Raw genomic sequence first — 15,062 nt, 5'->3', positions numbered from 1 at the left:
AAATCAGTAAGGAAAAGACCACCCAATGGAAGAAACAGGCAGAAGACTGAGGAGGCAGTTCCCACAAAAACCTCCAGATGGCCAATAAACACAGGAAAAGCTGCTCAGCTTCGTTAGTCATCAGGGACCTGCAAATTAAGTCCCAATGAGACAACTTCTGTCATAGCAAAACAGCAAAATGCAAATGACACAGGGCCACAACGCAAAGCACACGGAAGTGGAAATCGGCACAACCACCTTGGGAAACTGGCAGAAGCTGCTGAAGCTGAACATTTTCACACCCGTGGCCGGGAGTCCCACTCCTGGGTACAAACACAGCACATGTGCATATGTTCAGTAAGAACCACGTGCCGGAATCTTTTTAGTATCCTTATTGGTAATAGCCTTCAGCTGAAAACTATCCACGTGTGCGTCCACAGTAGAATGTGTAAATAAACGCATTTATTTGCATTCACTCAGTGAAATACTAGGCAGCAATGAGAATGAACACAGCGCAACTGCATGCGACAACGTGGATAATGCTGACGGGAAAAAATGCACAAAACGTTACTGTGTGAATCCATTTATATAAACTGCACATATATAAAATAAAGAAAAAGGCAGGCCAAACTATTCAGTGTTGTTCAAAGTCTGCTCGCTCCTGTTGGGTACTGAGTGGGAGAGGCTCAGGAACTTCTGCAGCGTTTCTCACCTGAGTGCTGATTACAGGGGTGTGTTCAGTTGTGAAAATCTGTTGAGCTACACACCTATGACTTGTGCACTTTTCTGTATGTGTGAAATATGTAATACTTTAATAAAATTTTCCAAGAAATATGTATATTTTTGTAAATGGACAATTTGGAGGAATATATCAAGTGAATACCAGGTTTCACAGCTGTGAGTGTGGTGAATGAATGATGCACTAGGGAGACACTCGCCTAATCCGCTGCATGTCACTGCGTACGTCTTCCTTCCTCCTGGCCAACCCAGGGCACCCCACTCCACTCCCTGCCCCAACTTCAGGGCTCGGGGCCTGTCCACCCAGGCAGCCTTTTCCATGAGGCCCAAGTGGGCAGGCCCCCAGGCCCCTTGCTCCTCCCTGACTCAGGGGAATAAGCCTGCTTTGTAGGCTCAAAGCCATTTGAGGGATGTGGCATCTTTCTCATTAAAAATGAGGCAACTCAGGCTTGATGTGACTTGATGTGAGATCACACAATTGGTTAGTTTCAGGAATACGCTCAAATGCATCTCAGGGGACTTACACCCAGTGCTCCCTGCCGTTAGGGAGGGCTTCAAGGAGGAATCCCTAAATCTACAGTCACCAGCCGACTCACCTACCGTGGTGTCTAAAATCCCACCGTAGAACCTTCGCTGTGGCAGTGTCCCTGCAGAGGCCTGCCGCCCAGGCAGCCCCACAGGTGGCCCGAGGGGCCAGGCAGGCGAGGGCCATGCAGCTGCTCTGACTCGGACCCGGGCCAGCTCCCCAAGGCCAGCGAGCCCTCTCTAACACCGTGGCCTTCTTCTGTCCCCAGGTCCTTCCCACTCACCTGCTGCCATGAAGATCGCGGTGATCGGGCAGAGCCTGTTTGGCCAGGAAGTATACTGCCACCTGAGGAAGGAGGGCCATGAGGTCGTGGGCGTGTTCACTGTACCAGACAAGGATGGGAAGGCAGATCCTCTGGGTGAGTGGGTGGCCCAGGATCAGGGGAATGGGTGCCCAGGCAGGTGAGTGACAGAGGGCAGTGGACGGCGGCAGAAGCCTGCAGGGTCTTGTGGAGGATGGTGGGCATCCCTGGCTGGAGGCAGCTGGACATGGTCCACCTTGAATCCTGAGCAGGTGCCAACCAGCTGCCGGGATTTTCTGGAACAAAATGGAGACCCTCCTCCCCCTCTGATTGTGGGACAGGGTTTGTGTCCTGGAGAAGGGCTGTGGAGAAGCCTGGGCTGCTCCAGCCCTGCTGTCTGACCGCTCCAGGCTTCTCTGACCCCAGTGCCCAGCTCTGCAAGGGCCGGCAGGCAGGAGCCACCATGGGTCAGCGTTCTTAGCCGGGAGCGCAGCCTGCTACCTGCGACAGAGAGACAGAGAGCTGAGTCCCATGTGGGTCGTTTCTGTTCAGAGGGATGGGGCGGGGCCTGTGAATTTGCATTTCTAGCAAGTTCCCCCGGTGATGCTGACACTCCTGGCCTAGGAGGAGCTCAGTTTGAGAATCACTAGCCTCTGAGCTGGGAAACCCAGCAGCTCAGCAGGACTCAGGGGCCTCAGCTCAGATGAACAGCCCTTCAGGGACACTCCCGGGTGCTTCTCAGGCCTGAGGGATGCAGAACTTGGGGCTCGCAGAAGGCTGGAAGCCCAGGTCAGGAAAGGGGCCTCGTGAGGCTGGCCTGGCACAGGGGTTTGGCTCATAAGGAGGAGTGAGTCTCTCCAGATCTAGAAGGCAGGCTGACCCTGGACTCAGCTCCAGTGGCACCCTGATGCTAGCCAGACCTCAGTCTTAGACCTGACCCCAGTGTGACCCATGACACAGCCTGACCCCACCACAGCCTGAGCCCTGCCCCTAGCCACTAAGTGACCACTGACACCAGCCTCTGAGCCTAGACCCGGATGGAGCCGAGCTGGGGTCGCTACTTGACCTTGGCCTCAAATGTCCTGCAGAAATAGTCCCTTGGTCACAGTGGGACAACTTTTGCAAGCAAGTCCAGTCTGCTCACATTGATCCCGCCCTCCCTCACACGCCTGAACACGGGGCACAGAGGCAGAGGGGCTAGAGGGTGGGTTAGGTCCAGTCGGCAGGCCAGACATCACGCCAGGCGCTGTAACAAAGAACTGAGTACAAGGGCGTGTTTGCTCCGTGCTAAGGCGGGGCAGGCAGAAGAGGAGTCTCAGGTACTGGGGTAGTGACTGTGGGAGGCAGCTGCCACCGCTGAGGAAGGGAAACAGGGAAGAAGCTGTAACTCCGAGAACTTGGAAGGTGGGAGGCTGTAAGTCAGTGCTGCAAAGAGGGCATACTGCTCATGGGTGCTGGTAACGGCGCTGGAGGAGGGGCCTTTGTAGGCTGGGAGCTGGACCTCGGCGTGCAGGCACTGTGGGGGGGGTGTACATTGAGGTTAGTTCTGCAGATATTGGGAAAACTGCAAACTGATTCCGCCACGGCTTCTGGGAAGGCACTGCTGCCGGTGGGGTGAAGGGTGAGGCCGAGACGATGCTCCCAGGGCAGGAGCCCGACAGAAAGGAGGAGCCATCCCCCTTCAGCTTTTCAGTCTCCCTTGAGCTGCTCTTATTGGCAGAGCTCAGCAGGGTCCCAGCCTCCATCAAGAGCAGTAGAAGGGTGGCGAGACACTAACTTGGTGACCAGCATGGAGAGGCTGCGGGAGCAGCGGGAGGTGAAGAGGTCAGCTGTCGGGGTCCAGACAGGAGTCTGGGAGAGGGAGGTGCTCAGACGTCTTGGCAGTCAGCAGAAATCAGTCCAGGCACAGCAGTCCCAGAAACCTTGCCCTTGGCTGGTGCTGTCCCCTCTGTGCTGCCCAGAGGAGTCTGGCGGGGCAGCGGGGAGGCTGTAGGGACAGGCCTGGCGAGAAGGTCCAGGAGCCACTTTGCTGGGAAGGCGGTGGCGGCTGTGTGTGGCTGGGTGCAACGAGGGTCAGTTTCTCACCTGCTGTCCCACAGGCCTAGAGGCCGAGAAGGATGGTGTGCCAGTGTTCAAGTTTCCCCGCTGGCGGACGAAAGGACAGGCTCTGCCCGACGTCGTGGCCAAATACCAGGCTTTGGGTGCCGAGCTCAACGTCCTGCCCTTCTGCAGCCAATTCATCCCCATGGAGATCATCAACGCGCCCTGCCACGGCTCCATCATCTACCACCCAAGTCTGCTTCCCCGGCACCGAGGGGCCTCGGCCATCAACTGGTGAGACAGGGAAAAAATTGGGGCCAGCATCGCTAAGCACTCTGATCCCCACAGCAAACTTTGAAGTGAGCACATTGGTGTTCCCATCCCACAGCGGGGCCACTGGGACAGAGCAAGTGAAGGGCTCACCTGAGGGCACCAGGGAGGCTGCTGGGGGCACCAGCCCAGGCAGTGTGCCCGGAGGCCTGCTCTGACCTCCACCCACTGCTGTACTCCCAGCAGCATCCCACTTGGAAAGAGATAGAGATCGAGTAAAGGATTGCCTGAACAAGATAGTCTGAGATGATAAGTTCTGAAGTGACAACACCATCATGGACCAAGTAACAGTGTTTTCACCAATGGTGGACTGTGGATATGACAGTGGTCCCATAGGATTGGTACCACGTAGCTTAAGTGTGTGGTAGGCTGTACCACGTAGGTCTGTGTAAGTGCATAGGGGAGGACGAAACTTTCCTCTACCCTTCTAGGTTCTTCTGGCGGGTCTAAGAATTAAATCGACATGAGACAGAATAAGAGGAGAAAATCAAAGAAAGTTTAATGACATGTCTACATGGGAGAAACCCAGGAAAACTAACTTGCCAAAATGGCCACAGCCCTCACCTTAAGTACCACCCTCAGTTAAAGACAAAAGAAGACGTTGGGGGTGGGGAGAGTGAGGGCCTTCCGAGGGAAGGAAGGCAGTGCACAGATAGATGAAAGGAGCAAAGGTTTGGAAAACAGTGTTTGTTTGGCCAGAGAAACGGAAGAACAGAGAGGGGAGCCCAGCAAACAGGCTCTGCTAGGTTCCTCCCTGTCACCACCCAGTTCATGTTATGCTCTTGTGATAACTCGCTTCCTGAGACAGGGTTTCTCTATCTGAATTCTTTTAGGCAGTTAAGGGGAAAGTAATAAGAAAAACTTTCAAAGTCTTTTGTTTCTTAAAAATAACCAGCCTAAAATCATCCTCATATTAAAGAGGCATGTTTTGGGGAGGCAAATTTTATTCCCCTTCAGTCCACTCTATGATGTTTGCACAACTACGAAGTCGCCTCTCAATGCATTTCTCAGAATGCATCCCTGTTCAGGGACACGTGACTGTGAACAGGATGGCGTGTCTGATGGGTGGGGCGGATTGGACGGGTGGTCAGAAGGGGAGACATCTGAGCTGGGAAGAGAGAGCGGGTTTGTCGTCAAGCCGGAATTCAGGCTCCCTGACCTCTGGCATGTCTTCACTTCTCTGGGCCTTAGTTTCTTCATCTGTAAAAGGGGAATCTTCCACCTGCTGGGAGGATTAAGTTACCAAAAGCACGTAGGGCTTTTAGCACAATACCTGGCATATGGCTGGTGTCAATAAATACCATTTTCCTTCTACTTCCAGCTCTTGCCAGAGCAGGTGTCCATCCTCCCTGGGGGCAGAATGAGAAGGGGGTGTGCTGGGGGGTGGCAGGGCCGCAGGGGCTGCCTCCAGGGGCCTCCTTCCTCTCAGACTCAGAGTGTCCCTCTTCCGACCCTCTTCTTCCTAGGACCCTCATTCATGGAGACAAAAAAGGAGGGTTCAGCATCTTCTGGGCGGACGATGGCCTGGACACTGGGGACCTTCTGCTCCAGAAGGAGTGTGAGGTCCTCCCGGACGACACCGTGAGCAGTCTGTACAACCGCTTCCTCTTCCCCGAAGGCGTCAAAGGGATGGTAAGGGCGGGGCGGCGGTGCCACACGTGCCCTCTGCACCTTCCCCAGCCAGCGCCCCCTCCAGGCCCAACCTGCCGCCCCGGAACTGGCTGGGAATCTGCGCCCCGAATTCCGGGATTCCGGAGGGAGAGAGCTCTCATTTCAGGGTTTCAAGAGGCGGGATTAGAGCATATAATGTGTTGTATTAGGTGAGAGTCTTGTTTACAACTCACAAAACTCAAAAAACTTTAGCTAAAAAGGGGAGTTTTCGGCTCATTTAATAGAGAAGACTAAAGGCAGGGATGGAGTCAGCATGGCTGGATCCAGAGGCTTAAGCCGTGTCACTAGGATTCTCTTTCTCCCTGTTTCTTCACCCTCTGATTCCACTTTTCTGTTTGATTAGCTTCATCCTCAGCTTGGCTGCCCTCGAATGAGAGGAAAGAGTCACTGGTGGCTCAAAGCTCATACCTGTTAATTCTAGTGGAAGAGCAGCCCTCTTTCCCCTAGAATCATGAATGAAAAATAAGAAAAGACCCTGATTGGCTGATCTTAGGTGATGTGATCACCACGAGCCAATCACTGGCCAGATGATGGTGTGCTCTGATAGGCCAGCCTCAGCCACATGCTTCCTGCTGTGGGTTAGGGAAGGCTGGCCCAGTTGTGGTTCCCCAGGTGAGTTATCTGCAGGAGAGGGTTCTGCTACCAGAGGTGGACGGACCAGAATGACCGATGCAGAGACAGTGTGCTTGGCACAGCTGGCAGGCCGCATGGGACCTGACCTCATAGGGATTGGTGTGTCTGTGGGGCTGCTGCTGGGCCTGGGGGAGGATGCCAGCCAGTGATGCCCAAAGGCAGACGCATTCCAGCTTCTCATTGATTCCAGCAGCAGGCAGGAGTGAGACAGGAGAAGGTCTCCAGGAGGAGAGCATTCCCTGTTTGGGGTAGCCGTAAGCATAACACATAGCATACAAGTGGTGACCCCCACACGAGTGTCAGCTGCCCCTTGCCCTTGGCTCCTCTCTCCTGCCAGCTGCCTTTTATTTTTCAAGTTGTGTTAAACTAGATGCCTCTTTGTAATCTCTCCCATGGAATCCACTTGCTCACAAAAGCAGTGAGCAAAATGGACCCGCTGGAGATCTGATTAGAGAGACAGAAAAAGTGGTCGCCTTGCACATCCCACTGAAACAACTGAAACCACCCGTCAGGGCTGCGCTGTCCGACGTGGCAGCCGCTCGGCACAGGGGGCTACTCAATGAATTAAAATAAATTCTAATTAAAAATGGAATTCCTTGGTCTCACTGCTTGCCTTCCAAGTCCCCAGTAACTGTGCGTGGCTGGTGGCCAGGGTAGGACAGAGCAGACGTAGAGCATGGCCGTCACCATGGAGCCCTCCACTGCAGGCCCGCGCCACGTTTCTGATGCGCTCGTCCGGCCTCAGCCCAGCGGCTCAGGCACGCTCTCTTGCCGCAGGCCCTCTGTCACTGCGGCCCGGCTCTGGGCTCTCCTTCTGCCCTCACTCCTTACCCCACATCTGTCCTCTTCCTTTTAACAGAGAAACTGCTTCCTGCTTAATCTCAGACCTCCAAACCCATCCTGGGGCTCAGCATCCGTTCTCCTTAAAAGACAGGGAAGGTGTTAGATGAAAACATGGAAATTTTTTTGTGTGCTGCAGCTGTACGGGGCGCCACAGTTTATACAATCTTCTGAGGTCACAGAAGATCTGAGGCCCTCTGTGTAATACTCTGAGACCTTGCGTGGGGAGAGGGCGGGTTTCATGACCTCTGTGCACAAGCTGGAGTCAGATTCGGGCGTAGCTCTTTCGCAGGCCTGGTGTGCCAGGGGCCTTGCCAGACAAGCCTGGTCAGGGTGGGGAGGGTCCCGACTCGTGTGAACCCAGGGGCGGGGACTGGGGGAGGGTCCGAACGCTGGGGATGCTGACTGACCAGGTCTCCCCAGGTGCAAGCTGTGAGGCTGATCGCGGAGGGCAGAGCCCCCAGGCTCCCTCAGCCTGAGGAGGGAGCCACTTATGAGGGCATTCAGAAGAAGGAAACTGCCAAGGTGAGTGCCTGGGCCCTGCCCAGCCTGAAGCCTGCCTGTGCAGGGCTAGGGTGCAGAGGACGTCCTGGGAAAGCTGGAGCTGGGGCTGGGTGGCCAGGCTGTGATTGCTTAAGGCCAGACGAGAGGGCAGCCCAGGTCGGGGAGCATGAGCAGAGCCATGGAGGAGGAGGCAGGTGGCACTTGGAGTGGCAGGGAGCCGGCCGTCTGGCTCCTCCCTGCTCCTCTTTAGGAAGGATGGGCAGGCAGGGCCCAGGGGGAAGAGCTGGGGCGGAGGTATGTGAAAGGTCAGCCATAGTGCCACAAGTCTTGGAGATGAGGCTTGAGAGAGAATCAGTTCCTTGGAGCTGTCGCAGGGAGGGGAGCCTTGGGGGGCCTCTGGGCTGTATCTCTACTCAGGGCTTGTGGGCCCCGTAGGTGAAGAGAACCTGCGGGGGCTCTTATGGGATGGGCCTGTGCTTTGTGCCAGGGACTCTGTGTCGGGCCTTGGCCCTCTTAGCAACAGTAGAACATGATCTTCCCCAAATCCTCCTGAAGTTTACCCTACGTGTGAAAGACTCAGGGTCCGAGGGCCCCAGGACTGGGGCCCCGGGGAGAGGCCCAGCCCGGCTCAGGGCTCAGACTCATGTCTGTTTGGAAGTAGACTTCCCAGTGCCTTCCCCAGGGTCCACGCACTGTCCAGGGGTCAACACGGCGGGAGGGGAGGGCAGAGGTGTTGTCCAGATGGTCACGGGGTGGGGAAAGACCGGCTGACCGCACACGTCCTGTCTGCAGATCAACTGGGAGCAACCAGCAGAGGCCATTCATAACTGGATCCGTGGGAATGACAAGGTGCCAGGTGCCTGGACAGAGGCCTGTGGACAGGTGTGTTTGGCGTGGCTGGGATTGGGCTAGATGCACTGGTGTGCCCCGCTGTTCGTAAAACTATAAAAATATGTTTGAGCTGGTTAGCAAGTAGCCACTGCCCTGACCCCCAGCCCCACCCAAGTGTCTCCAGCCACTTCGGTCCCTCCCCCGGGTCATGAGACCTCTCTGCCATCTGTGGGATCCCCTGGTGGCTGAAGGGTAAAGGTCCAGCACAGCTCGAGGCCTTCAGGCCAGCAGCAACTCTGGTGTCGAGCTGTACCGCTTGTAAAATATTTTGACTCTCATCCCTGGGCTCGCAGAGACCCAAGTCCAACTCTGACTTTGACTTGGCCCCCCAAGGGGGAAGGGCAGCATGCCCCGGCTAGGGACTGGGCAGTGGGCAGGCCAGATGCTGAAGACGGGGCGTCCCGGGGCTCACAGGCTCTTGCTCACAGGCAGGGGCTGGCAGGACCGTGAGCGGGGACCTTCATCTGTGCCCCGTGGTGGGCAGTCGTTTCCTCCACGAAGCCCCGGACTATCTGAAGCCCTGTCCACTGACCGACTGCCCAGACTGTGTCTGGGAATCTCTCTGCTGCCCTTGCTGCCACAAGACCTTTTGCAAAGTGACCAGTGTTTGGTGACATCCCCAGGGCGAGTGTCCTCACTCGGTGACGCCTTAAGCAGATTTTCTCCTCACGTCTGTCTGCCTGAGGTTTGAGGCTACGACCAGTGCAAAGGGTCTGGGGCACACAGAGCTTGACGGCTGTCCGAGCTGCTAATGCTCCTCAGGTCGCTTGTGTCCCTGGAGGCAGAGTGGTGGAGCTGCGCCCTGCTGCTGCTGCTGCCCTGGCCCCCTCCGCTCCCCAGCCCTGCTTGGCCCTTCCTGGGCTGCTGGCAGGGGGCCTCTGCCCATCCACCATCCTCTGGTTTTCCTGTGCTTGACAGAAGCTGACGTTTTTCAACTCGACACTGAACACTGTGGGCCTGGTGCCTGAGGGAGAGGCGCTGCCCATCCCAGGAGCCCATCGGCCGGGGCTTGTCACCAAAGATGGACTCGTGCTCTTCGGGAACGATGACAGAATGGTAATGGCGCTGCTGTTGGTCACAGGTCCGCACTGTAGGCTCAAGGCCACACACACTCTTGTCCAGAGGCTCAGGCCCCCCACTTAGACCCCAGTCTGCTCTGGAGAAAACAGGACAAAATGAGACCGCAGGCTCCAGGAGTCCGGAAAACCTCATGCTTGCCCCCAACTGCTGGGACGGCCCACTTCTCTGTTCCGGGAAGGCCAGCCCCTGGCTCTTCCTGACCAGGCGCCTGGGCCAGAGCTTGGTGCCCCGCAAGGGTGTCTGAATCAGGGAGAGGCCCTCTCCAGGGAGCCCTGAAGCTGGGGCCTCGTTTTAGTCCTACAGAGTGGTCCGAGCACCACCGGGTGTGGTCACTGAGCCTCTGTGCCTCAGTGTCCTTCTCTTTAACAGGGGTGCCATGCTGGGCACATCACATGCTCTGCTTCCTATGAGCAGACTCTGTACCTCAGAGTAAAGCTAATATTATGGAGTGCTTTCTGTTTTAAAACAAGTTATATGTATTACATTTAATTTTCCAAAAGCCCTATGAGATGTATATTAGTATTATACCCATTTTACAGAAGAGAAAACTGAAGCACTGAGATTTAAATAAGCTGCCCAGGGTCACCCACGCTAGTCTGTGGCAAAGCTGAGATTCAAACCCCAACATTCTGGCTCCAAGGCTCACCAGGTGGCTGCGGTACTCTACCATTAACACTCATTCCATGCGTGATCGAGGAGGTCCGGACCTCGGAATATCAGGGGCATGGGAGAAGAAGGGCAGGCAGGGGTCTCCGAGCACTTTTGAGAATTTCAACAAACCCCATGGGTGCTGACCTCTGGGCTGCATCACTGCGTACAGGCAGGCGGAGTGGGGACATGTGGACGGGCCGAGAGGGGAGGCGTCGGCGGGCGGAGTGGGGAGTGGCTTGCCCAGGACTGGTGTTTGCTCCCCTGGGGCCTGTCCTGCCATGCACTGCCGTCAGCATCTGAGACTCACAGTGGTGGGGTGTTTTGGGGATTCATGACTGATGCATGCAGTTGGAAGGTGATTTTTCCTTAGATCAGATGCCCGAGAAGCAGCATCTGAGGTGGGAGTTCTTGGCACATGGTTTATCCAGGGAGCTCTCTCGGAAGATCATGTCCAACACGGGAAGCAGGCTAGGACAAAGGATGATGCTAAGCAAAGACAAGGGTTCTGGAGCAGTCCAGCCCTGGTCTGACCCTGCGCTCCTGCTCTGTGGTGTGAATTGCATCTACTGGTTTTGACCCATATCCTCATGTCACTCAGTCCACAGTATCCTCACATCACTAAGTCTGTGGTCTCCGCTGCCCTGGGCTAGGGTGGAGGGCGATGAGGCACAGCCCCTGGGCGTCTCTGTGCATAGCCATGCTTCTACCCCAACAGTGATCGAGGAGGAGGGCGCAAGCATAGGCCACTAACAGCCCACCCTGCAGCGGCTGGCAGATGGGGGCACCGGCCGCAAGGGGCCTGGGGGGCTGCTGACTGTGTCCTCCCTGACATTCGTGGGGCGGCAAGCAGAGGAGGCCGCGTGGTGGAGACTGCTGGTTGAAGCTCTCTCAGGAACTTCCATCTGGCCTGGCTGGGCTTTAGCTCACAGAAAGCTCCAGAACATTTTCAAAAGGAACCAGGTTGGGGATCAGGCAGGGAACCTGGCCCTAGTTCTGTCAGGCACGTATAGAATGTACCATTCCTGTAGACCACTCTTTTCTTTTTTAAACATTGGCACCTGAGCTAACGTCTGTTGCCAATCTTTTTTTTTTCTTTCTTCTCCCCAAAGCCCCCCAGTACATAGTTGTATATCCTAGTTGTGGGTCCTTCTGGCTCTGCTGTGTGGGATGCCTCCTCAGCGTGGTCTGACGAGCGGTGCCATGTCAGGACCCAGGATCCGAACCAGCAAACCTTGGGGCTGCCGAAGCGGAGCGCTGGAGCTTAACCACTGGGCTATGGGGCCGGCCTCATAGACCACTCCTGTCAGACAGAGATGTCCTCTGCTCGTATCCTTCCTCCACTGCCCAGAGGGGCATCTGATGACCTTTTTCAGATGTTCCCATGGGGTCTCTAGGCCCTGGCTGCGGAGTGATTGGTTTTCTCAATTGACTTTCAGAGTAGGGCTTAAACAACTTTTGTCTCATAAGTAGGCGTCATTTTTATAGAAATAATAAAACACTGCATTTAAAAAGAAAGTGAGTGTTGTGGAGGGTGAGTGACAGCGAAAAGTGAGGGTTGGGGGGGCGTGAGCCGTGGTTTCCTCTGTGCCCCTGGAATAGCAGCCCCCCGCTCCTCTCCTCCTTGTTAATCTGAGACTCCGCATGCTGGCCTCCTGGGGAGGGTCGGAGGGAGCGGGTGGGGTGCCCAGCACAGCTCTGTGTGGAATTGCTCTCTCCCCTGCCATGAGGGCAACCACAGGCCCTGTGAATCCTTCCCCATGCAGCTGCTGGTGAAGAACATCCAGCTGGAGGACGGGAAGATGATCTTGGCCTCGCACTTCTTCAAGGGAGCCGACAGCAGTGTCCTCGAACTGACAGAGGCAGAGCTGGTCACCGCCGAGGCTGTGCGGGTGAGAGAGCCCTTCAGGGCTGCCGTCTGGGTGGGTGGGTGGGTCACTCACTGCACATGTGTTTTATGAGTCACACTCCTTGGTGTTGGGCTGTATGTACCCTCTGTGGATGTATGTGCCAGCTTCAGGCACGGTTGGTTCTATCTGGTCTTGGGGCTTACTGACATCCCCTGCCGCTTCTTCCTCTGCCACTGAGGCCCTGGGACTTGGCCAGCTGGGTCTGACTCTTCTAGGCACTCACTGTCAATAGTGGACAAATGAAACTGAAGCCCCTGGACTAGCTGAGAGTCAGATGCCAAGCCTGTGACCCTGTGGTGAGAACATGTGCACTCTAACCTTCCAGAAATGCTCCCCCAGAGGGAGCATCCTGTGCTGTGAGCAGCACAGGCATCCTAGTCAGGCAGTCCTGGGCTCCAGTCCAGCTGCCCCCTGTGATGCTGGAGAGCACGTCCCTCTCTGAGTCTCACTCTCTTCCAGCTGAAGTCGAGTCAGTGGTCACTTCTCAGAACCTTCCCTGCCCTTCTTGCTGCCTCCGTCCATCTCCCTCTCCCTAGAAGCCATGATATTAATGAACAGATGGCATTGATGGATTTTCAGCTGTTCACTCATTCAGCTGTGTATTCAACTACTTATTTAGGAAATACATACTGAGCTCCTACCAAATGCCAGGCACTAAGCCAGACACCAGGAATATGACAATAAGCAATGTTCCTGATGTCATGAAGTGTCCCTTCTCATGGGGAAGAAAGCCAATTAACAACCAAGAAAAAGAATAAAATAATTTCAGACAGGAAGCAGTACTATGAAGGGGGTGAGAACAGGTCCCTGGAGGCTGGGGGACAACTTTAGAAGGGAAGGCCTTCTTGGGCGTGTGTGGGGGTTGAGATGAGACAAGTGGAGAGAGAAGATCTGGGGGAGAACCTTCGAGACAGAAGGAACAGCGAGTGCCGAGGCCCTGAGCGGGGAGGGCCCGCCTGTGCTGGGGAGCCTCGGGAGAGCGCTGCAGCTGGAGCGCAGGGAGGAGGCCGTGCTGGAGGGAGGTGGGCCAGGAGGTGGACACATGGGTGACGGGGCATCAATGACAAGTGCAGAAAGCAGGACTCAACAAGGGAGGGGCACGAGGAGCTCACACTGCTCCAGAGGGCACCAAGAACTTCCTTAGTTGAAAGCTGAATATTTTGAATGTTGGTAGAAAAAGGCGACTTATTAAAAAAATGTTCTTGGAGCACTGGCTGTGGCCCTGGCCCTGTGCTTGCCCTGGGATCACAGGCCAGCTGGACAAACCGCTCTGGAGCTTACAGTCGAGTGGCACTCAAGATGGTGTGAGGTTGTGTGTTTGTAAAGCCAAGCCTGAGTCAGAAGATGCTGCCGTTGAGTCCCTCATCCGCGGGAAGGGAGAATCACGCCCCCTCACATCTGGGGGAGGAGAGAACGTGTCTGCACTGGGTTGGCTTGTCGCACCTGTCAGGACCTCAGTGAGGCCCGTCAGCGAGCCTCACAGCTGTCGTAAAGAAAGCAGAGCCTTCTGTTGTCTCTGAGCTCCTCTACACTGAGTTCCAAACACTCAGGAACAGTCGTGTATTTAATTATCGTCACCACTCTGTGAATGAGGCTCTGTCATCCCCTTCTCTTCCCAGCTGAGGAACTGAGGGGGGGAGTCACGGCTGATGAGGACTGTGCTGAGGTTGGAGCCCAGGCTGGGGGCTGGCGTCCTAGCCTCTCTTTGTCCCTATGAGCATCGTTATCATTATGCCTGTTGCTCAGAGCTGGGCTGAGCTCTTTCAGGATGTGGTCTGGAGGCGAATGCGGTGGAGAGGCCAGTGTGGGTGGCTGCAGCTCCTTGTGTTGGTGGAGAGGCCCCAGCCTGGTGGCTGTAGCAGGGGTCAGCCCGTGCTCTCCATTCAGCAGAAATTACCAATGGTCCACAGTGGGCTGGGGCATGCTGTGGGCGGCCAACCCAGCCTCACACCTCCTGAGCCGAGGCCATGCCGGGCACTGCAGATGGCACAAACAGTGCACTTACTGAGCTCCTTCTCTACTCCAAGTGCTCTGCCTGCCTCATACAAGGATTCCTCCCACAGCTGTTATTAGCCCCTTGTACAGAGAGGAAACAGAGTCATCAAGAGGCTGCCTGCATCTCCACGGCTTGTCAGGAGCTGAGGCAGGGCCCAAATGAGACTGTGTGGCTTTGGGGTACACTACCTCTCAGAGGTTCCACACGCATCCAATAAGGACTGGTGCATCTCATGGGTGCCGTGCGGTGATGTGTCCACACACCAGCAGGTGACCAGTGATCCTAGACTGTGGGAGTCTCAGGAGTGCAGTCCCTGCCATCGGAGCAGTCAGTGATGGTTTCGGGGAAGAGGTGATGCAGCAGTTGGCCCTGGAGGAAGCCCAAGATTTAAACAGGAGCTGGGGGTTCAGGGGAGAGCATCGCTGGGGGGTGAGGACCCAGGAGGAGGCCCGGGGAGCCTGCAGCAATGGAGTGGGTACAGGGAATGGCTCGGCATGGCTGTTGATGATCACAGAAGATGAGAAGGACAAATCCATGATACTCTTCTAAGAAAGGAAGAGGGAGCCAGGAGGAGCTTGGGCCAGGGGTCACGGAGGGCTGGTCTTGGTTGGGCCTGCCCACTCCTCATCCAGGTCAGTGACTGGCCGTGGCCTCGAGCTCAGACACAGCATCAGGTCCCTCCCGGCTCCTGTCCTGACAGGCCTGGCCAGGAGCCTACCCAGAGAATAGTTGTCCCATCCTGACTGGCTGGATGGTCTCCTTGGGAGACTGGCTGGGTGCTGCCCTCTCAGCTGTCACTGCCCTTTCCACACTAGTCCACAAGGCTGGCTGGCTGGCACCACTATCTCTACAGGTCCTGGGACAGAGGGGCACAGAACTGGCTAGTTTCTAGTGTGGACAAGACACAGGCCTCCTGAGCCACGCCAGTGCACCCTTTTTCACCCACAGAACCACCCCCCACTTTGCTCTCCCTTT

The 15,062-nt window shown here is 55.9% G+C and overlaps 1 protein-coding gene across 1 annotated transcript in view; it reads left to right on the top strand.

The window, feature by feature from the left end:
• The window catches only part of ALDH1L1 (aldehyde dehydrogenase 1 family member L1), an 81,057-nt gene that overhangs the window by 15,659 nt on the left and 50,336 nt on the right, over window positions 1-15,062 (top strand). Inside the window, exons 2-8 of the mRNA XM_046680750.1 lie at window positions 1,512-1,661; window positions 3,644-3,878; window positions 5,381-5,546; window positions 7,482-7,583; window positions 8,355-8,444; window positions 9,372-9,509; window positions 11,948-12,073. Coding sequence (XP_046536706.1) covers window positions 1,535-1,661; window positions 3,644-3,878; window positions 5,381-5,546; window positions 7,482-7,583; window positions 8,355-8,444; window positions 9,372-9,509; window positions 11,948-12,073 — 984 coding nt within the window. The 5' untranslated portion in view covers window positions 1,512-1,534. The remainder of the gene's footprint in view (window positions 1-1,511; window positions 1,662-3,643; window positions 3,879-5,380; window positions 5,547-7,481; window positions 7,584-8,354; window positions 8,445-9,371; window positions 9,510-11,947; window positions 12,074-15,062) is intronic.

The sequence above is a fragment of the Equus quagga genome, chromosome 1 (assembly GCF_021613505.1).
Source record: "Equus quagga isolate Etosha38 chromosome 1, UCLA_HA_Equagga_1.0, whole genome shotgun sequence".
In the NCBI taxonomy this organism is placed as follows: domain Eukaryota; kingdom Metazoa; phylum Chordata; class Mammalia; order Perissodactyla; family Equidae; genus Equus; species Equus quagga.
Note: the sequence above shows the minus strand (reverse complement) of the source record. Positions and strands in the feature narration are given on the sequence as shown.